The 26,355-nt window shown below is 31.4% G+C and overlaps 1 protein-coding gene across 5 annotated transcripts in view; it reads left to right on the forward strand.

Moving 5' to 3' along the window:
* The first annotated feature begins 1,038 nt into the window (after positions 1 to 1,038).
* LOC143253961 (vacuolar protein sorting-associated protein 54-like) overlaps positions 1,039 to 26,355 on the forward strand; it is a 53,205-nt gene continuing 27,888 nt past the window's right edge. The window contains exons 1-7 of one of the 5 annotated variants that reach the window (XM_076508629.1): positions 1,043 to 1,567; positions 4,635 to 4,734; positions 6,278 to 6,420; positions 14,053 to 14,179; positions 16,446 to 16,553; positions 21,038 to 21,093; positions 23,592 to 23,691. In XM_076508629.1, coding sequence (XP_076364744.1) covers positions 1,503 to 1,567; positions 4,635 to 4,734; positions 6,278 to 6,420; positions 14,053 to 14,179; positions 16,446 to 16,553; positions 21,038 to 21,093; positions 23,592 to 23,691 — 699 coding nt within the window. In that variant the 5' untranslated portion in view covers positions 1,043 to 1,502. Of the gene's footprint in view, positions 1,568 to 4,634; positions 4,735 to 6,277; positions 6,421 to 14,052; positions 14,180 to 16,445; positions 16,554 to 21,037; positions 21,094 to 23,591; positions 23,692 to 26,355 lie in introns of all 5 variants that reach the window. The other 4 variants (XM_076508630.1, XM_076508633.1, XM_076508631.1 and 1 more) reach the window with 4 other exon arrangements.

Consider the following 26,355-nt stretch of genomic DNA (forward strand, 5'->3'; position numbering starts at 1 on the left):
GAAAAGAGAAAAATGTATTTTCTGAATGACCTTGTTTGTTTTAGTTTCTATGAATCTTAGTTCATTCTGCTCATTTTGTTTTTTCTAGGTTGTTTCCTTCTTGCCTATATTAACTTTCCATTTAGGGTTAGTTGAAGTGAGTGACTTTGTAACTGCAACAGTTATTCACACGATAACTTTTAACATGTTTTGTATCTTCACAATATTTGACAAGCTTTAGTAAACATTACAAAGCTTTTGTACCAGAAAATTCAGAATTTTTTAATTAAATATTTGTACTTGGGATTTGGAAGTGAATATAGAATCAGAGTGTTGACTGTTCTGACTGCAAAGTGATTTGCATATTAAGATTAAAAATAATTCTTTACATGTAAAGGCTTTGAAATTTAATTTGCATAAATTCTCAAACCTTCTGAATAAAAATATCCAACGTTTTTTTATGAAGAACCATATATTTTACCTGTTATTTCTCTAACTAAACTATCAGTTTGACTGACCTTGTAACCACCATAGAAAGATAGTTAATAATTCTAAATTGTTCTCCCCTTTTTTTTATAAATTGTTTGCTGATTGTCACAGAAAACTTTAACCTCTTTATACTTCATTTTATTGTTTTATTGCCTTTGAACCATGTCTAACTAATAATCCCACCATACAAGTTTTAACTCGCTGGCAGATGGGTAGCTCAGATTACCATGAGGAATAGTGTAATGTACAAATTGCTCACGAAAATACTTCATGAACGATTTTTTATTTTATTTTCATTATTTTACATAGTCTTCTCTAATTCGTTTCTGATTTTTGTGTGTTAGTTATTTTTAACTTTAAATAAGGAATATACATCAGAAAACAAAATATAATACCTACCTTTGACCTCTCTTCCTTTCCTTTGGTTGTTGATGAACTTCAGGCCTACTTTTGTTATAATGATGGTACTAAATAATTTTATTTATTTAAATAATGCACTTAAGAACACAGAAAAATAACATAAACACTAACCAGCAACTGTTATGATTTAACTTGCTTTCTAATCAGGACAAGATTGGCCTTATCTAATTCATTTTCCTTTTCAATCTGAACAATACAAGATAAATTCCTCCATCCCAAAATGGTTATTTTGGCATTTTGTATTTCAGATGAAAACCTGCTTGTTTGTGATATTGTGTTTCTAGAATTAAAATGAATTTCAAGGAGATACTCTCCTCTGAAATACATTCCTACTCATATCTTAGCTACTGGGAGATAATGTAGTAAAAGAAATAAAATGTGTATAGGAATAACTTTTTGTAATGAGAAGTGTAGATTGAATCACTACAAATTTAAAATTAACTACAGAAGCTTTATTTAAACACTTCCAGATATTTGACCTAATAAAATGCTGTGTGGTTAGAATTTGCAACTAATTTTTGTATATTTTTGTTCAGCTTGGACACTATTTGGATATAGTAGAAGTACAAATTGCAAGGCAGATTTCATTAAAGTCCAAAGCTTTTTTCCATGCAATGACTTCTCATGATGCTTTAATGGACCAGTTGACACATACAATAAAAGCAGTTGAGGACCTAAAGTAAGTACTTTGAACACCTATCTTAGTTTTTGTGTGTAATGAGGCTTGTAGGTAAAAATGTTTTGTTCTTAACACTTGCAATAAGAATAATTATTAAATGTTTCAGGTGACACAGCATTCTTTAAGCTAACTATAAAGTGGTGTTAAAAGTTAAGAAAATATTTTGTGATTATTGCATTGTCAACTTTTTTTGTGTAATTCTGGCAACAAAGGACAGTAAATAGTTTTAACTTAGTAAAATATAACTGAATATATTATCTCTCAGAAATTATCTGAGAATCTTATAAAATCTAGAAGTAGTATTACTTTGTAAACATTTCAAATTTGGAATATTGTAACATTCTTAATGTTGAGTCTCTATTCTGATGTATTTGTATTGAACATATAAGACCAATTTAAAGTATATTTCATATTGCCATGATTTTTAATATATCTTCATATTTAGTTGTCTTGGCACTTTATTAATTAACATTCATTACTTTATTCAGTTTATTTGATGCATTTCTGCTGAAAAAAGTGCTTGTTATCACATGTATGTTTATTTTGTATATAATCTTATAATAAGTATTCTTCACTACTTTTATCCACTAAGAGAGTGTTATATAATTAGAATAACTACTATTATTCCTTACTAAAATAAACTCATTTGCTTTTCAGTTTTTTATGGTGTTAAAAGTTCCATCAATATATTTTTTCAAAAATTAAATTACTAAAAATAACTTCTTTTAGCACTTTCTATTAATAGATTGACTATAATCATGGATATAAATTTTTATTTTTATACTTGCTTTCTATTTGGCTCATTTGAAAAGATTGAAACAATGTAGTTTATATATATTTTAAATACTTCTGCACATTTTTAATAGGCTTGTTTAAATTTCTTTTGCTAGCTTCACATTTTGTTTAACAGGAATGTGTCATAAGATATAAAATCATAGAGGGTCACAACATGTAGTTCGTGATTTGAAGTTATATCTGTGATTGTGTTTTACTTAACTTTAGTGAGTGTGATTTTGGCAAAAGTTTTGATAAAGAACCTAAAATGAAAGTGTACAAATCTATTAATCTTAAATGAAAGGTATATAAATTAATCTGATGAGCATTTTCGTACAAAAATTCAATCTATCTGTTTGTCCGTTGGGTAGCTGTGTTATCATACTAACAGTGGATGTAATAACATTGGAAGTTACTTAGAAAGATGTATTTTGTGCTTATGTAGAGAAGTTTTACATTATTGAACCCCGAGTTATCACTATAACCATCTCGAGACGGTTCACAGGTCAAATGCCATGTCATCATGGTTGTTTACTTGCATTCAAAATTTTTATTTAACTGCTATTTTATAATTTATCTCCTAGAGTTTGGTATCAAACTGTAGATTATAATTTTAGTTTTCATATTGTACATTATTTAATTGTTTCATGTGGTATGTTGAATGCAGCATTGATTCGTATTAGATGTTTGTGATATCAAACTACAAAGTCTTTAGTTTTGTATGAATTATTAATTCAAATTACCAATATTGTTAAGCTAGAATATAAAACAAAAACCTTTTATCTTTTCCATTTTGTGATATATCACTATATTTAGTGAATCAGACACAGTGCCCCCCACACACACTTACCCCTTCCCATTCTTTGAAATGAGCCCTTATATATAATTGCTTCTATGTATAACATATGAATTAGCAATCAGAAGCTCAATGTTTCCTCAGTGATTTTCTTAGTCATTTTCAAATATAACAGCATCCTCTTTTTCTTTCAAGACAAACCTTTGAACTGGTAGATTGAACCTTTAGTCTGTTCATGATTTCATATATTTTTAGATATAAATACAACTTAGTTATTAAACTTGATAAATTATAATAGAATGCTATGGTATTAATGAAGTAATTTATGATTTTTTGGTTATTCATATGTATATATAAAACCTAAAAGAATTTTGTTTTATATTGTCCACATGTGAAAATTTAAAAAGCTTAGCAACTGGGTTCAAAGGTTGTAAATTGAGGAGATAATTGATTACTTTACTTCTTTTTTTACTGTTATATGTTTTCAGAAAAAAATATGTTTAAGAATTCGTTTGTAAATACTTATAAGCTATATAAATATACAATTTATAATAATTGAAATGAGACTGTATTTAAGAAATACTAGTCCACTGAAACACAGCTAAGATAGATCACTTTGTTAAAACTAAAGGTCTGTTTTATATTACTGGATATGGTAATGTGAGTGCATGTGCATCTTATCATTATAACTTCTGTATTGTTGTCAGGCATAGCTGAAAGCTCAATATAATGAAAATATTAAGTTTATATAAATATATAACATTGTGAGATTTAAGCCATTTAGTCTAAACATGTATGTTTTGTTTTATAATCTCTAGTCATTCTAGAATGAAAATGCATATTTTATAGTGATTTCTTAATTTTATATAGTGGTTACAAGATTGGTAAAATGGACTGAACTCATACAGAGATTTTTAGTGAAAATAACATAAAATATAGTTTGTTTTTTTTAAGAATCGTTTGACAAAACTATCTGGACATTAAAAGGATTTTGCATGTGATATTTGACAATTTTCTGATGCATAAAAGTATTTTTAATCTTGAAAATTATTTTGCGCATTGGAGAGGTAACGTAAAAATAAAAATAGACAAGAAAAAAACATTGCTTAACAAACCTTAAGATGTGTTTAAAAAAATTTAATATTTTGGATCTGAAAGCCTAGTAGTATTTAATGATAATCTACCAACTTTTGTGAACATATGCTTACTGATTTAAAAGTAATAGATTGAAACAACGACAAGCAAAACATTATTACAAAGTCAGTCCCTGGAACTGAGCCTGTACTGAAAGAGGTAATACGGCTGCTTTCACTTGCCATAAAATGGACCTTTTGTGAAAAGGAAATAAACCTTTTGCACTACCTTAAGAACCCAACATAATACTGTTAATTCTTTGTATGCCTGTTGCAAAATTCTTTTGTTATATTCTGTAAACATGGTAGATGTGATGTCTTATTTTAAATGTCTTTATAAAATACCTTGTACTTATGTTTAAAGGAACAAGATACAAAAAATTGATGAAGCACTTGTTAAAGGAGCTCTTCAAGTTATTCACCTTCAAAAGCGGTGTTTAAGGCTACATGTACTATTTAACAAGGTATGTGCATGAACTTTTAAAATTTAAATTATTTAATGTAAGTTACTTGAATGATTTATAAAATTATCATATAATAACATATAAGTATTCTGAGAACACAGTAGTTGTTCAGAGTCAAAGTACAGAACCTACGTTTTTTAGTTTCTTTTAATATATATCAGTCAGTCTATCTGCCTGTCTGTCAACTTTGTTTTTTCAACTCTGCATAACTGCAGTATGAAAAGAAGATCTAGAGTACCTAATAATCATGTTGTGTATGTAATTTCTGTGTAGAAAACCACTATTGTTTATCCAGACATCTTTAGGAAAACTAATGCAAAGTTCCTATGAGAAAAAAGCTGAAGGTTGTTTTTCATGTGTATTTCTATATCCAGTATAGAATCTGGATGATAAAATAGAACATCACATCTAAAGACAGAACTACTGAAGCTATTGTCTTTAAACAATATCATAATGTGTAATGAAAAAATCTATGTGCAATTTACCAAACCTGGAAATGTACTTTTATTATAAGCCATAGTTTTACTAGAAGGTATACTGATAGAAGAGCCTCAGGATGGAGTTATCTCATCTGGTACATTTTGATGTCTGAGGTAAACAATTTGATTTTTTAAAATTGCTCTAAACTCCTGTCTCTGTTTATAGTCTTCCACTAGTGCCTGGTGATTGTGTATTGTTTAACCCTATTGTTATTAAAGTTTAATTTTATCATCCTTTTTGTTTGTTAAATACATTATCTTTTACTTAGATTATTTATTGAAATGCAGTTTAACCCTGTTGGTTTATTTCAAAATTTTCATTATGGTATTCCACAGCAGTCCTACCATTTTTTCTGTCTTGTTGTAATAAGGCTGGCTTGGCCAGGTGGTTAAAGCACTCAACTCGTAATCTGAGGGTCACAGGTTAGAATCCCGTCACACTAAACATGCTCATCCTTTCAGCCATGGGGGCATTATAAGTGATGGTCAGTCCCACTATTCATTGGTAAAAGAGTAGCCCAAGAGTTGGCAGTGGGTGGTGATGACTAGCTGGCTTCCCACTAGTCTTACACTGCTAATTTAAGGACAGTTAGTGCAGACAGCCCTCGAGTAGCTTTGCACGAAATTCAAGACAAACCAAATCTGTAGTAATAAAGTGTTTTATTTTAATTCTTCTTCACATCATGTCTTTTCTTTTGTATGTAATTGTTACTTATTACTACACTTGTTTTTCTGATTATTAGGTCACAAATTTCTATCTTTTGCAGAGATCACATTATGGTATGCTGGTATCAATTAGCATAACTTAATCCACTCAGTGTTACTTAATCTATCCCAATCTAACTTAAAGTATTCCAGTATTTACACATAAACTTATATTGTTAATGTTTATCACAGTGCAGGAAGTCATCAACCAAATTCTGTTTCTGCTTGAACTATGAAAAAGGACTACAATGTATATTTGATGATTATTCCAAATGTTTGTGCAAGTTTGTGGCAGTATTATAAATTATATGTAATAAGTATATTTAGTTGTGTGTTTTGATGTATATTTTTATTTACAGGCCAAAGTGATGGCCACAGTCCACCAAACTCAACCAACTATACAACTACTTCTCTCAACTTCTGATTTTGTTGGTGCAATTGACCTTATCTATACAACCCAGAAAGTGTTAACAGAAGAACTGGCTGGTATTCACTGTTTTAGGTAATAATAAAAACAGTAGTGATGAAGGAGTATGTACATTAACTCTCTTCATGTGAGCTTGGTCAATTTGACCAACCACGTGACCTCTTTGAACTCATTTGAAGTCTTTATACATTTAATACTTTTAACTTTTAATATAGTGTGTATATCTTCAAACATATTGGCAGTTTTTCAGTTATCATTATAACTCATACAAAAAGTTGTATTTGTTAGTGAAGTATTTTTAATAAACTAAAGCAGAGATTTGTTTGTATATATATCGAGTATTTGTTTAGAGTAGTCCATGTACAAAGTAATTTTCAATTTGAGCAACAGTATCACAACAACAAAAAGTTTGAAATAATTCTAAATTAACCTTTTTCTCCTTCTAGAATAACTTAAAATTGTAACCTCAAACTGCCTTAATTTAGTCTAAGTAGCTTTAAAAGTCTTAACAGTATACATCTATTTCTAATTAAATTTGATTGTTTAATTGCCCATTGAACTGTGTCTAACTATTTGACTGTACACACCATTAAAAGTTGTAAACCACTTAGGCATGTTCAGCTTATCTTACGCTGTTGAGTGAAATTACCCACAAGCTACTATAAGCTGCTTGAAAACATGCCTCGTGAAACATATTTATTATCTCATTATTTGTGTTACCTAAGATAATATTAACTTAAAAAAAGAACCGTATTTTTACATTTTAATTACTTGTTTAATAATAAATAAAGAATAAACATGAAAAGCAAGAAATAAAGTATTAACCCAATTTTCTCTTTCCTTGCTCTTGATTGTCAAGGACACTTAACCTTACTTTTTTATACTAATGGTAGTAATACACTAATTAATTTATAGTTAATTAAATAATACACCAAAGAACACAAACTAATGACATGCAAAAGTGGACCATTTCCCATAACTATCAAAATCTTTCTGGCTTTTAACTGGGTGATAAGAGCATTTACAAATTCACTCAGGCCCAGTGTGGCCGGGTGGTTAAGGTACTTGACATGTAATCTGATGGTAGCGGGTTTGAATCCCAGTCCCACCAAACATGCTTGCCCTTTCAGCTGTTGGGATGTTATAATGTGACAGTCAATCCTACTATTTGTTGGTAAAAGAGTGGCCCAAGAGTTGGCAGTGGGAGTGATTACTGGCTGCCTTCCCTCTAGTCTTTTACTGCAAAATTAGGGATGGCTAGCCTAGACAGCCCTTGAGTAGCTTTGCACGAAATTCGAAACAAACCAAACAAATTCATGCACAGTAGTCATTAACTTTCTCATGAAAATGAAGGTTGTACTCTAAGTGAAAATGATGATTTTGTTTTCTAGAAAACTATGTTATATAATACATCATTTTATAGATGAAAACCTTCACTTTATATTGGTTATAAGTAACATATAATTAAGCATACAGGAGAACTATTAACAAATTCTGAAAGAGACTATGTGGCAGGAGGACCTGACTTTCTATTTGATAGCTTTATAATCAAGCAAAATTGAAGGCTATAAAAGTTATGGTTCATCTGAGGAATGTCAATTTTATAGTGAGTAATTTACAGTTAGTTTTTCACTTTTTGAAGGGTTGGTGGATAAAAGAGAGAAGACAAAATATACTTAGAGAAAATGTCTCGTGTCACCCAAGGGAAAATTCAGGATTGCTTTTAATGTTGCCTTGTAAAATAAAAAAACTTCAAACTTTTATGCTATTAAAATGGATTATTAGCTATGATTTTATGCTATACTAATTGGTAAACCATAAATAAGAAGTAGTTTCATAATATAGATTTGAGATAATAGCAATGACCTGTTTGATTTTATTCCAAATTTTCAAACCCATGTAAAATATTTTAACAAGTAATTGTTTGTGAAGTAAGATTATTGGCAGCTTAATTTCACATTGACATTGTTTTATCCTCCATAGGCCTAATGTTAGATTCCAAACTTATGAGCAGTTATTACTGATTAGCTTCTATATGAAAGCTAGGCCTGACATTACATTGACTCAGGGATATGGAGTGAACAGTCTCAATAGCCCTACCACCTTCTTTTTTGAGGATATGGGCTTCCTTGGAGGCTATCATTTCCTTGGATCCAGTTCACATGTGTTTGCTTTAATGAATGCTTTCTGATCAATAAAATTTCTCCCACATGCCCTTGAACCATTCCATTACCCTGTTTCCTGTGATCAGGGTCAACCTTTCTTGGTTGCTCCTCAGGGAATTGGTTATGGTGTGGACTTCCAGTCATCCACCATCTCTGCAGTCTCATTTGTTTACAGATATTTTCTTGGTGGGTTGGGAGCTTTCCTTGAATCCCAAAAGATTTCCAGTTGATAGTCTGTCAAGGATATTACTCTCTGTTTTCAAAATCCTGAAACATTTAGCTGTTTGTCAGGCTCTGTATAATTTCGTTCCACTCCTGAGATGAGGGAGGGGATTTATGGTTCATTCCAACTATTCCATTGTCTTTGGGTATATCACCAAGCAAATCCATAGCTGTATGTTTTTGGACTCTTCAAGTCTTCTTCAATATAACTATGGCCACTACATGACAGTCTTAGCATGTCTTGTTCCTGGTATTATGAATTTGGTAGCTGATTACTTATCTTGATTTTCCAAAGTTTTCACCAGGCAGTGGTCTCTACTCCTATAGGTATTTTGGTGAATGTGTGCTCAACTGGGAACACCACATATAAATGTGTTTGTGACTTGCTGGAATGCCAAAATTCCTTCTTTTGGACTCTGATTCCACACCTTTCTCTTCTGAAAGTAGATGCATTCATTCAGGATTGGAGGTATCTTTACCCATATGCCTGTCTAGGACTCCAGAATCTTTACCTTATTCAGACTGTTGTGTCCAGCTGGTTGCTCTGTATTGGCCTGTTTAGACATATTTCCTTTTCTCTGACCTTTTTACTGAAGTGTTATACCTCTGTACCAGTTTCTCCTGCAACAACCATGATTGTACATAGTTCATTGCAATGTCACCAAACACCACCATCTTGCATAGCTTTTGCTCAGTTCCTTGCCTTAACTCAGGAACTCACCCCTCATGTAGCATCTTTCCTTTCCTGTACAAGAGACAATAGTTTACCTTCATACCTTCATCCATGGAAGGTCAATATGTGTACAGTGTTTATTTGCAACCAAGTTGTCATCTAACTGTGTCTTCAGCTGCTCACTTTCACCGTATTGAAGACACTTATTGTCTTCCTTATGTGACAGTTCTATGTACTTCTGTTTGCTTTTGACTGGAATAAGTTGATGTATTACTTTTTCCCTACCTTTTTAGTTGATACATATCATATTTTAAGATCCCACTTGGTGATATGTGTTACCTAAGGTGTTACCCTTGGTACATAATTATATGGGCTCATTGCTGTTTCTCCCCTAAACGTTTCTTATTTTTTAACACCATGCTATTTCAGTTTAGGATTATACAGCACTTTTCAAACAATTCAGTGCTGTATATCTCTTTTTCTAAATGTATTGGTGCTTGCCAACTCAGTTATGCCCTCTTTTTTTTGTCTCTTTATGAATTACTGGATGAAGAGCATATCTATTCCAAAGGTACTGCTATACCCCAGAGGTACACCTAATTTTCGTATTCTTGCATTTCTCTTATGTCAGTGTGGTCACTTTCTGCTTGATTGGATATTGATGCACCTTCGCCAGACCCTCCATTTTTACAATGTGATATTTCAGCTTTGAGTGGGTGGAAGTAAGACCATTTAGGAAGTTAAACTGAAAATTATTTCCAACAGGTACTTACCCTCAACTTATCACCCACTTTACACTCTTCACCCCACTGATATGCCATGTTTCTAATTTTTTTACCTGCCAATTCTTGAAAATGAGGATTGCTAAAGAATAGTTGAGAGGACTAGCTGAAATGGCATGCAACTGATGGGGTATAAAAGTTATGCTGTTAGCAAACATTTCTATCAGTACTTAGAGGGCAGTCAATACCTACCAGAAATGCATTTTCTGTGTAAGGAAATGTTAACTTAAAATATTTAAAATCAGTTTTATCTCTACGTGTCTATCCTATCTTATTCATCTCATACCTTATTCCATGTTTCCTCCCATCTACTCTGTCTTCTCACATTTTACCTCGCTTCTTGTCTTTGTTGTTCATTGAAGAGATTTTCCACACTGGCATGTGGCCACACCCAGTATGTTCATTTTCCATCATGTTCAGTAAATTTCACTTGTGATTTCTTCTTCCACCTGTGACCATACTACAGACATTGATATGACTCTAACTGGTAAGTACTGTTTATTTTTGTATTTTTTAGAGGCCTTTCTTTCTTCCCTTTTACCACAGTGGTGAGTGGTGCCTAACTAGGTATTGCTCTTCAGATCTGCATTGCAAGCCATGTAAACTCACATTCTATCATTCATGTCTCTACACACTTGCTGTAGAGATGGAGTGTTCCACAGGGTCACTGGAAGGTTATCTATTTTACAATATTGCTTTACAGTCTGTTCCAGACTGTACTATCCATGGACTGCATGGGTAAAGTAGAAGAGGATAGGTGCCCCCTGCCAATCGTTGTCATGCCTAGAGTGAATAATTCGGTATGTCTGGTTTTCAAAATAATGTTACCCATTGCTTTGTTTCTGGTGATGATGCTCCTCTGGGCTCTCCAAGAAATTCTCACCCCTCTTCTTCAAGTGGAGTATGGGAGTCTTTACCACTTTTCATTTCCAAGCTGCTGGGGTGGTTGACCATGGAGGCAATCTCCTGAATGGGTTACACAGAAAAGTTGGCTATAACCATTCAGTTGAGAGAAGAGCAGTGTTGTTCTACTGATGTATATGAGATTTGGCTGCCATAGAAGTTGATTTGCCCTTTTTCTGGTGGACATGACTTTCTCCTTTTTTCCATGTTCAACAATTTTCACAATCACTGGAGTTGATCTATCACCTAACTGGTTGACATGGTCTCCTGTTACACATTCCATACCAACTGGAGTTAATTCATCACAAATGCTGTTTACCCCTTTTGATTGGGAGCAATTATCCTGCCTTCATTTGGATGTTGGTTTTCAACATTGAAGTGTTAGATTTGAGTGAACCAATCAACATAAATCCTCATGCAAGTTGAATCCATCTTAATGACAGATGGCCTGTCCTGGATTTGCTGTAGTACCAAATAATTAGAGCAGGTCTTAATCCATGATTACTGGGTTAGGGGTAAAGATAGTATGATCCCCATCCAACCCTTATATGGATGTTGGTACCCAATAGAGGAGGTTTTTATGTAGTTGGCTTGCCAAGTATGGTCCATTATGCCCCAGAAACTATACATCTTGTGATATTAACCTTGTGTTTTACAAATTATACACACAGGTGAAGAATGTTCCTAGTTCAAAAGTGATGCAGCTTCTCTCCTGTGTTCTCCAAATCTCTCTTTCTCATGGTCTGGGGTATCCTTCGGATACATTTTGAGATGCTTCTGTTACTCACTCACATTGGCTCTCCTCTTTCTTAGTGTGGGATTCTAGCAAATTTTGTGATGTAAGTACAGTATTGGAAGTTATAATTTTTCCTGTACTGAAAGTGTATTCTGTTAGGTACTTACCCATTCTCACACTTCTCATAACTTCTCCAGTGCTTACACCTTTATCAAACTTTGAAGTGAAGATTCAGTAGAGGAATATAGAGGGAGTTGCATATCATGTGAGCATGCTCTGCTCCTGTATAGGAAAATTATAACTTACTTATAGCAAAGCCATGTCAAACTATCTGCTGTGTCCACCTAGGGGGGTCAACCCCCTGATTTTAGTGCTATAAATCTACAGACTTTACTGCAGTCCCACTAGGGTACAGACAATTTGGTAAAGTTTTTTTGTTGTTGTTTGGTGTTAAAATGTAACACTATAAATATATATATATATAAATGTAGTTAACATTAATTTATGTCAAAGATAATAAGGAGGGTGTATGAGGTTGTGAACCTTTCAGTAACATGTCCGTTGTTCCAGATTATTATTTCATAAAGTGTGTTTCCAATTGGCCCAGCAACCTAGGAATAACTAAATAAGTAACAGACAGACACTTTTTTGTGCTTTATATATATAGATGTATATAGGAATACGTGGCACTCAAAACATAGTTAATACATCAAATATTAATGTTATATAAGACTTAATTTATTAATTCAAAAGTAAATATTAAAATTAATTGCTGAGTACTCACTTTTGTATTTCAAGTAACACATCTGCATTTTAATTTGTTCAGTTTGCATTTTATCATTTCTATCACACAGACTCAACACTTCTAAACCAAGTTAAACTTTACATATTGACAAGCTAGAATATAATGTAAGAACTTCCTGCTTTCTTTATTTGCAGAAATATTAATCCAATTAATAAACCTACCAGAAAAGCCCCTTCCATTCAATCATTCTTTTGGTGCCACTTACTTGCACCTACCTGTCTTAAGTACATGTTTATAACTAAAAGAAATAGTAGCTTCTGAAACTTATGAATATGATGGTTGTTTGTCAGCTTTATGATGGCCATTTTTTGTTATTATATGTAAATGATATCTCTAAAGACTCTGTAAACAAATATGCTGTTTGTGTAGAGAAATCTGAAAATAAGTTATACAGCATTGCCAAAATAATTTTGATATTCATTTAGGAGGTTCCAAAGGTGGTTTCCCTCTTTGGCTCAGCCATAAGTTCACAAGTTTATGATGTTAAAATTTGGGTTTTGGTACTTGTGTTGAAATTAAAAAAGCTCCCTAAAGGCTCATCAGTAACTCTGAAGGTTTATAATGCTACTAATAGTTTTGATATCACTGTATAACTCTTGATTAACAACAGACAAAACAGAGGTTTTGCAAGTGAAATGTGAACACTTTAAAATTAAAATAAGTATTTTTATTTCTATAATAAAATTCACCTTTCTTAGTAAATTCTTAGCTAATTCTTTCATAGAAATATTTTATTAGAAAATCTCATTTTTCTGTATTAAACATAATTTTAATATTTACTGAAAGATTGCCAAATTTTGTGAAGATATATACAAAGTGATCTGAGTCTGTGTACCTGGAGTTAAACTCATGCTTTTATATAATTTTAGAATTATTAAATTGTTTGGTCTTGTGGTAGAATAAGTAAATTCTAATTAAGCAACAGGTTTAGGAAATTTTCTCTAACAGTTTTTACTCTGTTATCACTGCTGGTATAGTCAGCACTGACTAGTTAAACCAACTTTTATTTTAAGAAGAATTCCCTTTGTGCATTTCTTGGACTTTGAAGTAGAGAACACGATTTTTAGTGATTGTACATGACCCAAATTTAAAATTTGCTGAGGATCAAACTTGTTGTTAGACCTTATTTCTTTCTGGCATTTTCAATAAAAAACCTATTTAAATTATTTCACACCAAAACATTCCTCACTTGTGAATTTTTCTGGACATGGTGGAAGTTGGAAAGGACATCACGTAGTATAATAATATAAAAGTATAAAAACATATTGCCTTGTTTAACATAAAAGATGCTTGAATATAAGTCTTGCAGCAGTATATTGCAATATTGTGAATTCTTATTTATATCATCTTCTGAACTTTAGTATTATAATGCTATAAAGACGAATCATTGATGAATTTATCTTTTTTATTCGTCTTGACAGACATTTAGGTTCTCAACTAGCAGAAATGGAGAAAGTGATTGATAAAATGATGCAGACTGAGTTTACTCATTGTGTCTCCTTGGAGTTGCACAGACCTTTGACTGACCAGATCACAGTTTTGGATATTGTAAGTATGACACCATTTGTGTGTTTGATATTTTTATTACAAAGATTACTAGCCTTTTGTACACAAAAAAATCAGATTTTTTAAAGAAATATTTTTAGTAACAATTTGTTTGTGAAAATAGTGTCTGTTTCATTAGTAGTCTGAGTCTAAAGTGATTTAATGTTATGATTAAAAAAACTATTCTTCATCCAAAAAATCTTGTATATTACTTTTGTAATCTCTAAAACCTCCTAAATACATTTCAAACATTTGTTTCAGTAAGATTTTATATCTTATGTTATTTTCTGTAATCTAACTGTGCAGGATTTGCCATTTAACCCAACCTCACAACCATCATAAAAAATGTTTTATGCTTTTCTCATACCAGAATGACTACATGTTATAACACAAAAATACAAATGTTTAGGCTGAGTAGCTTAAGTCTCATAATGCTATATATGAATGTATATATTTTTTATTATATTGACCTTCCAGTCGTGTCTGGCTAATATTACATTGACGTGGTGCACATGCACTCAGGTCACCTATTCAGTAATATAAAACTGACTAGAATGTTATAATATACAGTCACATTTAAATTATTTTATATTTATATATATATATATACGAATATAGAGTATTACTATTTAGAATTACCATATTTTTTGGTGTATAAGACACATTTTTTTCCAAATAAAAGGGGTCACAAAACCCCCTTGTGTTCTGTACATCAGAGGTCAAAACTTTTATGCCTTCCTGTAGTGAGAAAGTAGTTTTTTGTTTCCTTAATGTTTAAAAGTACCAAACCTTTTTTCTTCCCCAGTATGGAAACTGTAATAAAGGTATTTAACAAATGTGATGTGAGCAGTTGCCTTAATGGCATCAAAGATTATATTGTCTGAGGACAAGTGAGAGTGAACTTTCAGAACTTGTTTACAATGATGCAAAAGAAGATTTTGAAAGTTTTCATAATGAATGTTTTGATGTAAATGTATGAAACAACCATATTTTATTTTATTATGAACATCACGCTTGAAGTATTCTAAAGAATAATAAAAGATTATGCTGATTTGAACAAATAAATAAATGATAAGTGTGAAAAATATTTTTTTCTCTGAAGATGGCCTTGAAAATATGGGTGCATCTTATATGCTGAAAAATACAGCTTTAAACCTATTTTTCTTAAAGTATAGGACAATAAATCAAGAAGTAAAACAAACAGTCATCTCTTCTTATTATGACCTTTTGTATTCGATGGTAGGCTGCTAAGCCTTTAAAAATTTCACATGAAGAGAATATCAAACAAAAATTATTTTTAGGTCTTAAACACAGTTGATAATCAAAAATTCATAAATAACTACACTGATACCATAAATTAAACTATAATTTATTAAGCTTCCTAACAAAGATTTAGATTTTGTAAAATACGAAACATTGAGCAGACTAAAGACACAGCCTACCTCATTGAGATCTTAGATTAAAAGGACGTGGAAGTTTTTTCAGAGATTGTAATGGTGGGGAAACTACTGTGAGACATTCTAAGCTGTTGATGGGTTATTCACTTGTCATATATTGAAGTAAGTGTATATAAAGGACCATTTTCAAAAATGGAAGAGATGAATGTGGCCAACATGTTTGATTCAGTACATAAGCCATATCTCAGCAGAATAAAAGATATGAGGTTTTATTTTATATTCTAGCTTATTGATATCAGCAATTTGATTTTCTAATTTGTACAAAACTATAGACTTAGTGTTGACACCAAACTTCTAATTTTAAACAGTGCTGCATTCAATATCCCATGTAACTCACAAATCTATATTTAGATATGTTCTTTTAATATTTACTTTTAAATGAAGAATTTAACTCATATATAATATTGAAGTTTTAATTATAATTAGAATTTTATTCCAAGCTTATTAACGTAAATTTATAAAATAGTAGTTCAATAAAACTTTGAATGCAAGTCAACAAATGTAATGACATGGCTTTTTAACCCCTGACCTGTTGAGAAAGGGTTAATACATTATTTATTCTTATTTAAAAATTTAACTGTGAGAATTTGATCCTTTAGATTAGCTTGGTGCAATTAAAATTAATTTGTCTCATATTTTAAGTAGTTTTTATTTTTACAAGTGATTTTTGATTAGTTACTTTTACCTATTTTTTGTGATATATTTTTGTACTTTACATGTCTTTTGACTCAAATTAGTAATGTTGTGCAAATACTTTGCTGTATTTATAGACTATTTCTTGTAGTGAACATATAATACTTCTTTGTTATTAGGAAAGGCTAGTGGCAGTTGTGTTTGGGATGCTTCGAATCCGACGACGTGATTTTGTGGAAGTTTACAAGAAAGAATCCTGCACTGCCATTAAAGCTGTTGTTAAGCAGGTAAATGCTAATATTAATGTTTAGTTTTAGGCTTTTACACATTTTAACTGGCCTTTTGCATGTTATGTCGTATATAACATACATTGTAAATGTTCATGAAGTAGCATAGATGTTTATAATTTATCATAATTAATTTCATGAATTTATGAACAAAGGCAGTGTTCTCCTGAAAGTAGGCTGAGAGTTTTAAGAAGTTGCAGTTGTTAAGCCTTGAGGTTTTTGGAAACTGAACATTGTCTGTAAATCATAAACATGTCTATATTTCCCTGATGTATTCTGTTATATATAAGTTAAATTATGATTGATGTATTAAATATTATTAAGGTTTATTAGGAATATTAACAAACGTTGTAATGAGTAACTGTGCCCTTGTTGTTGAAAGTCTTTACTTACACATAGTCACAATTTCATTTAGAAGCTATGGATAAGAAGTGTTAAAGGAAAACTTTATTTTGAAGTCAGAACTTTGTTCAAATTGTAAAACAGCTAAAACTTAACAAGTATGTATCTAAACTATAAGTCAGTGAAAAGTTAGCATTTAGAATAAGAGCAGCTTCACTTTATAACTAGTTAAAAAAGAGTTCCCATACAGTAATTAGTTAATATAAAAAGTTTTTCTCACTTTTGTGGCTCAGCATAGCCAGGTGGTTAAGGCACTCGACTCGTAATCTGAAGGTCACGGGTTTGAATTCCCGTCACACCGAACATGCTCCTCCTTTCTGCCATGGGGGCATTATAATGTGTCAGTCAATCCCACTACTTGTTGGTAAAAGAGTAGCCCAAGATGTGGTGATGACTAGCTGCCTTCCTTTTAGTCTTACACTGCTAAATTAGGGATAGCTAGCACAGATAGTCATCTAGTAGCTTTGTGCAAAATTAAAAACGAAAACAAAACTCGCTTTTGTAGAATTATTCGTAGAATAAACAATTCAACATGATTCACATTATATATACCACTGGTATAATACAGTTACGACAGAAAATGTTCGTATCCCTGCATCCCAAGTGGTTTTTTGCTCATAACTTAAAAAGTATCATGAGTAGGCTAATAGAAGTAAAATATATTATAAATATTACACTAACACACATCTACATAAATTTTTATGTAAATTGAATGACAAATAAACTGTTTATAAACAAATAACCAAACATAGGAGGGGCAGAAAGTGTTCATGCATCTAATTTAATGGTTAGTTGTGTAGCCTTTCAGGTGAATTACTTAGCACAATCTCTCCTCATAGCTTTTCATGATCGTTTGACAGTACTCGACTGGTATTTTCTTCCATTCTTCTCTACAGAAGGCCTCCAACTCTTGCAAGTATTTCGGATGACACTGATGAACCCTGGTCTTCAACTCATGCCAAACGTTTTCAATTGGGTTGAGATTGGGTGACTGCGATGACCACTCCAGAACGCTTATATGGTTCCTCTGCAACCAGGATTGCACATATTTCGACTTGTGCTTAGGGTCATTGTCATGCTGGAAGATCCAACGACGCCCAAGCCGCAAGTTATGAGCATCGTTCTTGATATAAGTGCCTAATATATCAATGTACTCTTCTTTTTTTTCATGATTCCATTGACGCGGTGAAAGCTGCCTACACCATACAAGCTGAAGGAACCCCATAGCATGATCGAGCCACCTCCATGTTTAACTGTAGGGACAGTGTTCTTTGGAAGATTTCGTCCCTCCTTCTTACGAAAAATATAGTGACCATCATTGTGGCTGAAAAGCTCGATTTCAGTCTCGTCTGAACAAAGAATACTCTTCCAATAGGTAAAGGGTTTATCTACATGCTTTCTTGCATACCTCAATCCTGCTTCTAAATGAACAGGCTTTAAATGTGGAGTTCTACGTGGATGGCATGCATTAAACCCAGAAGAGCGTAACGTGTTTGTAACTGTAGAGGTGCTTACTTCAATCCCAGTTTCCATTACCAGTTTCTGTAGGTCATTACATGTTAAATGAGGGTTCCTACTAACTTCTCTGAGAATTTTTCTATTGGTTCTCTCTGGAATTTTTGTGGGACGTCCTGAACAATGGAGGTTAGCAGTAGATTTTGGCACATTAAGTTGTGTAGCAATACCAGAAAGAGACACACGATACTTGTATTTTACAATAATTCATTTTTTTTAAATCACTGGACAGTTGTTTCCTGTTAGCCATGATGACCAAGCAGATAATGACGGAGATGGCGCTAAATTGCCGGAAGTTCCTTTTTTTGCTGGTTAAATTCCAATAATTATGAACCCAGTGTCTAGTTCTGGAATGGTATAATATAGTTTATTTGCCAAACAAAACAAATTTTTACGGGAATATCAGTTTTTTCACACATTATGAACTGTATGAACACTTTCTGCTCCTTCTATTTTTGGTTATTTGTTTATAAACAGTTTATTTGTCGTTTAAGTTACATAAAAATTTATGTAGATGTGTGTTAGTATAATATTTATAATATATTATACTTCAATAAGTCTCCTAGTGATACTTTTTATGTTATGAGCAAAAAACCACTCGGGACACAGGGGTACGAACACTTTCTGTCGTAACTGTATATTGGTCGAACATGAATCGAAATTTCTACATTTATCAATAATATGAGCACACTTTGATTTTTCTGGAATTATTTATTGCAACTTATTAGAGTATGCATACACAAATTTTCCTTTATATCAACAGTGCTTTTTCATATTGAGAAAATAAAACTGTTTTGAGATACAACTTGTGATGTATCGACGGACAACTAGCACATCACAAATAGATGTATAGATGTTTTGATAAGAATAAAATATTTTAAATAATCTAATTTTTCAAGCAATTCAGTAATGATTTATTTCTTTTAGACTCAAAAAAAAATCTTAGATTTCAGTATGGCTGTCATAGAAGGCATTTCAACAATCTCAATACTGCTTTGAATGTTTATTATATCATCAAAATTTATTCTAGTTGCTTTGTGTTTGCAACACATTAAAATAGCCATAAAATAGGTGCTAGTATTTGTAGCACCAAGGCTCATAGGGTTCAATCTATATTACCACTCATCTAATCTTTGTGTGCCATTTACTGTCATATAAGATGTGATGACCTTCATGTAATATATATAGTTAATATTCTAGCAAAATTAATGTAAAATATGATAAATATGACACTAATAAGTTAATATAATGCATCCTTATTGAATCATATGATATGAAGACACTCAAAAGAACTCTATGAATGGGAGTGAATTAGAAGAAGTGGAAAGAAAATTTTCAGTAGACAAACTTTTAGTGCTAATACTGTACAAAACCAGTAAAAATCTATTTTTACATCCACCTTGTAATACAAATATATATTTTTTGAAATTATCAGACTTTGGCATATATTGCAATTGGTCTATCATTTTTGTTAAATTTCAGAAAAAATATATGTGATTTTTGTAATATGTATTAATACTTGGCCCTTTTAAATTCCTTAAACAGAATAAGTGAACTGAAATCCTCAAGTCATTTAATTTGTCTGGAGCTACATGTAATATAATTTTTATCATGAAAACCTCCATTAGACTTATTAATCAGTTACATTCAGTTCAAGAGAAAACTGTGAAGAAAAATTTAATTTCACAGTTTTTTAACAATAGAGATTTACTGATGTAATTTTTGGTTCTTCAAAAGTTTAAAAGAAAGCACAATTATAGACTTTCTAGAGCAGTTTTAAAATTATGGTCCTTAGAGAATACAGCAAAAACAAATGCTTGAGGTCTGCATGCTTATTTTTAATTTGTTTTGTTATTGTCAATCAAAATTTTGAGAACAGTTAAAACAAAAACTCAGTTTATGTGTAGGTTTTTAAACACTATTGTAGAATAAATACAATACAAAGCAATTGTGTTGGAGTTCTGAAATTTATTATTTGATTATTGAGCAAAACGAGCAAGTCTGTTTTATAGTTTTTCTTTGACTTTTTCAATAATTTGTACATTTCATAACAATTTGAAATTAAGAGTGAGTCAATAATTTTGGGAATCCTTTTTGGGTAAAATTGAAAGTCAAAATATATTTTTATGTTTTAAAATAAATATAATTATTCATTTTTAGGCATTGCATACATTGGCACATTGTGCATAATGTTTTATTTTGGTCAGTGCCAAGAAAGATTGCATGCACATTTTGTTTAATATTGCTTTGGATTAACCAAACAAGAAAATATTCATTTTAAAAATCCAAAGATAGTGCTCATTCTAAAATTCCTTTTTGTGTGTAATTTTTATTCTGTACAACTATATCAAAAGCTACTTGGTTTAAAGGCATTTGAGTGGTGAACATGAGTTCATTTAAAATATTTCTGTTTAGTAGCAGTTTGGTTTGTTTTGAATTTTGTGCAATGTAAGCAAAATATATCTTGAACTTTTGTCATTATAATGGATTTTTCTTATTTGTTTATAAAATGAAAGCAAATGGAAATGTAGTTTTCAGTAAAGGTGGATAAATTATTTGTTTTTCAGACAAAAATAGAAGTTGTTGCTAAAGAAGATTTTGAAAACAAAGAGAACACAGCAAGGTAAGTGAAACTTCTGTACACTAATCAAAGTTATCACTTCTTAAAATATTTTAATATTAACCTGGGTACCAAAGCTGTATATGGAGAGAATCAGATTCTAGTTTTACCCATTATACCTTGTAAATGTACATCAATCAGTATTTCATCAGAGAAGTATTTGTATTTATTTTTAAGTATTTCAGTATAATTTTGTCCATACTCATTTGATATTTAAATAACTTATAAGTTCTATTACTTCATTTTATACTGGAATATAGCCAATAAAATGTGTTTAAATTGTAACTATTTTTGCTTACTAGGTTATTAATCAAGTCTGCTTAACATGCCTTTTTTCCTAGATTAGATTATTAGTTAAATCTGTTCTACATTGTTTTTGTTTTTCTGGATTATATTATTTGTCAACTGCTTTATGTGGCTGTTTCTTATTTTCAGATTAGATTAGAAGCTAAACTCTTTTCCAGTGCTTAGGTTTTGGGAGTTTTTAGTCAAACGTGTTTCACGTGATGCCTTTTTTCTGGATTATATTATTTCTTAATGTTTCCAGCAGGATTTTAGAAATGGCTTAATGATTATCAGAAATTCTGTATTTTGATATTTTTTTGGATTTAAGAAGTATTCTTTTGGTGTTTAGATAAGTTATGAAGGATATTTAAATCAGAACTGTGTGGAAGAATAAATTTTATTCTCAGATCAGTTTTGATTCACTGAACATCTGACAGAATACCTAAATTACTTATATATCTGCCATACAAGGATTTTTAATGTTTCTGTTTTCTTCATTGTTAGTAACAACTGTATTCATAATATAAATTTCATCGTGGCTGTTGGGCACCATTCATATATTGAGTGACCTGCATATCAAATTTCAAAATTTAAGAGAACCAATAATTCTAACTTTATTTCTACAGTTTTGAATACAAAAATGTTTTACATTGTAACAGTTTTGTAGTGTAGAGAAAGATTAAAACATTCTTGTGCAACTCCAAGAAATCTTGCCAATAAAAAAGTGTTTTTATCATCATATATAAATGTGTGTGTCTATATCTGTATATAAGTATCATCAGTACATCTTGGGTCAGCAAATCAAAAATATACTGTTAGACCTCTTATAATGGTGAAGTGCATGTAATATGCTTGGGGTTTTGAATCTGCTTTACTTTACCATATGGTAACCTTAATTAATATAGGTGTGTGAGTAATTTTATGACATTTCTTTGAATTAGTCATCTGATATTATACAATGATCAACTGTTTAATGATTATGTATGTATATATGCTAAAGGCTTCTTTTTACCAGAGGTGAAATTGAAAAGAAAATTTGTGATGTAGAGGCCTAATGCATCCTTTGATTAATTATACCCTCTGCTATAAATTGTAGTTTTTGTCTATTCAAGGCTCATCAGCATAGCTAGGGACAACAAACCAAGGAAATACTGTATTAGCTTGATTGTAGGGCAATCTTGAATATAAGATGCTCTCCATTTTAAGAAATCACGGGAAAGGGGGGAAAATGAGCATTATAACATTCTTTTTTATGTCCACAAAATCATGCATAGATGAATGCTGACTGGGTATTCAGAAATGCAATAGGCTAGAGTAGGAGGAAGGGGCCTGTAATCAATCATGATTATAAGGCAATTGTGAACTTTACAGCCAATTATTAATCTGAAAATATCTTATTATGAAGCCACTTTGATAATGATATTATTAGAGTTCTTATAATGGTAAAGAGTATATAACCTTATAGACCATGCATTTATCAGTTATTTTATAATTTTATTGCCCATCCCAAGTATAAGATTATATTTGCTAAATACCTTGTGAAGGTATAATGATTCGTACTTTCTTTTCAAGCACATTGTATTACAATATCAAGAGCTAAAACAAAATTGTTATTTGTTCAGGACGTTGAAAGATAAAATCTTAATTAAATATTTCAGATGACTAGTTCTGGATGAAAGCATAGCATTTGAAAGGAAATGGTTAAACAAGAGAAACAGTTTATGATATTTTAGTCTAGCTAATATTTATTAAACGTTTTTTTTATTTATGAGAATTTACATGATTTTTGACAATATTTTGTTCTCAGTGCTGATCCATTATTTGAGTTAAAATGTCTTTGGGAAAATTTATTTGAGTGAGGGTCTCACAGAGAGTAAAATGTGGAAAACCAAATGTGAAATACTATAAATTAGGAAAAATCAACCAACCATGCTCAACCTTGATACTACCCCAGAAATGAACTGAAGAAGGCCTCAGCCATGAGAGCAAATTATTGTCAAAAATCAGGTAATATCCGAAGAGTAAAATGATGTTTCTATGTTGTAGGTTTTTGCTATAATAACCTTAATTTTTTATATAATAGAATAAAATATAATTTAAATAATTTCCTGTAATTATTTATTTTGAGACAACACTATAATTCTCAGTAATTCTGGAAGTTATATCTGTACCAGTAAATCATTCATATCTATAAAAATTTGGTGATTTATTCCTAGCAGTCTTGCAGATCAGTTAAAAACCTTGGATATATCCAGATGGATGGCCGCTCTCGACAGTATTTTTACTAATTTAATAAAACTTATTCACAGGATACAGGTACTCTTCATATTTTTGTGTGTTTTGATTTGCTACTGTTCAACCAAGTTTGCATGTAATTATATATAAGCTACTAACTTTAAAAAATTTATTTGGCTGAAAATTAAAAAAGTTAACGTATAAATAATAAAGAAAACAATGGTATCACACATATTTTCTTATAAGATTCAGACTGTTAGTTAATTACAGTTATGCTTGTTTACCATAATACCTGAGAAACAACATTCTGTTTCTAAGGGTAGTTGGCAGTCAAGTTGGTTGTTCATTTTGTGAAATTTTCCTTTAAACTACATGCTTGACTAGGGTAAGTAAATTTTGTTAAAGTAATTGCTTTGTTGCTTTATTATAATGTATAAGCTAAACATTAACCCTCTTGTATGTGTCAAAGTGTACATGTCATAACTTTTTAATGTTCAAAATGTAATTAAACTACTTTGTTATCATTATATATGAATAAACTTGGCAAAACATGTAGTTAATAAATCAAATTATACTATTATACAAGTTTTAAGTTGTTAATTAAATAAGCAAGTATTTAAAAAAACAACTTCCATCTTTCCCTAATATGAGAACTGTGACATCTGCTCTCTTGGTCTTCTGTCTTGCAAATTTCCTGTAGTTCTGTCTGACATTTTATACTATACAATATGTAACTAATAGAAAGCTAAAGTTTTAATATATCAAATGATATTATATTACATTGCTTTCTCTATAAAGAATTGTCTATTCCAATGCAGAACATTACCTTCTCCTGCATAAATAGCCATTCTTTTTTAGTGGGCCCAGCATGGCCAGGTGGTTAAAGTGCTCAACTCATAATCTAAGAGTCACAGGTTTGAATCCCTGTCAAGCCAAACATGCTTGCCCTTTCAGCTATGGGTGTGTGATAGTGTGACAGCCAATCCCACTATTCATTGGTAAAAAGAGTTGCCCAAAAGTTGGTGATGACTAGCTGCTTTCCCTCTAGTCTTACATTGCCAAATTAGTGACAGCTAATGCAGATAACCCTTGTCTACCTTTGCACGAAATTCAAAAACAAACAAAGCAGTTTAGTGCTGCCCTCTATATGCAAAAAATTATACATGCCAAACCTTCTAACTCTCCTCTGTTGGAATTGGCTGATTCCATTATGTTTCTCGTGCAAATCGTCATGCATCTACTCTCCACCAAAGTGTGATATACTCTCATGATGTATGTGACTTCCTCAATTCAGTTCTACCAACCTGTCACATCTTGTTTGGCAGTACTTGTGCTCAGAAGTTTTTTCTTTTGGTGCTCTTCGTGTGAATCATTATTTTAATAGTTTAGTTTCTGAAGTTGAATTTCTTCATTATTATTATTTTTCTTTATATTGATGAAATATTTTAATTGAAATTAATTTCCCAGTCATAAATTTTTTCTTACACTCAAATATTTACATCAATCTCTCGTTTGTTTTAAGTATTTCTACAGTAAATTCTGAGATTCACTAACCTACTTTGGGTGTTATTTCTCTAACACAGGCTGTAGGTTTAGGAGGCCCATTGTTGGATTTCTCTGCTGTTATCCATCGTGAGATTTATTGTTGTGTGGGTCAACCTTCTTTTTAACTTTCTACATTTGTCTTTTACTATGTTTCCATGGGTTATTTGGGTTTCATCGGAGAGACCTGTCCTTCTATTTCTTTTCCTACCTTCTTAACCCCTGGTACCCTTTTTCCTCCCCAAGACTTGGGTTCCTGGCACCAGCCAGCATCTATGTAAGGGAGTACAGGCTATTCTACCTGTTATTATCTTTCTCTAGGCTGTTTGTTGTCTTTGCAACAAATTGGAAATGGGTAGCATGTACTAGGTTTGTTTCACTTCATTCTAATTCTCAATTTGTTTTGTTTTACTTTGGCACAAGGCCCCACTGCAACATTCCTCTTTATTTTAGATAAACCTGGAAAAAAACACACATAATGGTGAGATACAATTCCAAAGTTAAATATTTTTGTGTGAATTCATTTAGATCTTGTTTTTCTTTCTTGGGAATCAGCATTTTTTTGATTGCTGAACAGAATATTCATATTTTTTTTCTGTTCCTTTTGAAGCACCCACTTTTTGGTATTATCTTTTTATGGATGCCTTTTCCTTGATAGTTCTCATGGGTCATTCTATTTAAGATAGTAGTTTCTGGAAAAAATATAAAATAATGTCTCATCAATTTTCTAAAGCTATGTGAGAGACCCTGTGGTGGTGGATCACTGAGACAACACCACTTTGGGAAGTGAACATCAAAAAATAAATGGCACACCTTCATAACTTATCTGTTAAAAGATAACAGATATCTTCTTCTAGACCCAAAATATTTACATTACAATGAGATCTTACTATGACTTGGGATGATAAACTGCTTTTCACATTCATATAAGATTCTTCCTTCTAAGTTGTTCTTTTCATCGTGTGATGTTCTTTTTTCTATTTCAAGTGTTTGGTGCATTCATTTTGGATGTTTTGCCACTGCCTTTAATTATAGGATTTCTCACAATAAATTAGCAACTTGTAATATAAATATTGTCTTTGATTTATATCAGCTTTTTTCTGTACATATGTCCTCAAGTTTAATATTTGACTCATAGTGAAATTATATACACATGTAATTTGAAAAAAAAATGAATGTTTCAAAGTAGAATAAATACATCAT

The sequence above is a fragment of the Tachypleus tridentatus genome, chromosome 6, assembly GCF_004210375.1.
Source record: "Tachypleus tridentatus isolate NWPU-2018 chromosome 6, ASM421037v1, whole genome shotgun sequence".
In the NCBI taxonomy this organism is placed as follows: domain Eukaryota; kingdom Metazoa; phylum Arthropoda; class Merostomata; order Xiphosura; family Limulidae; genus Tachypleus; species Tachypleus tridentatus.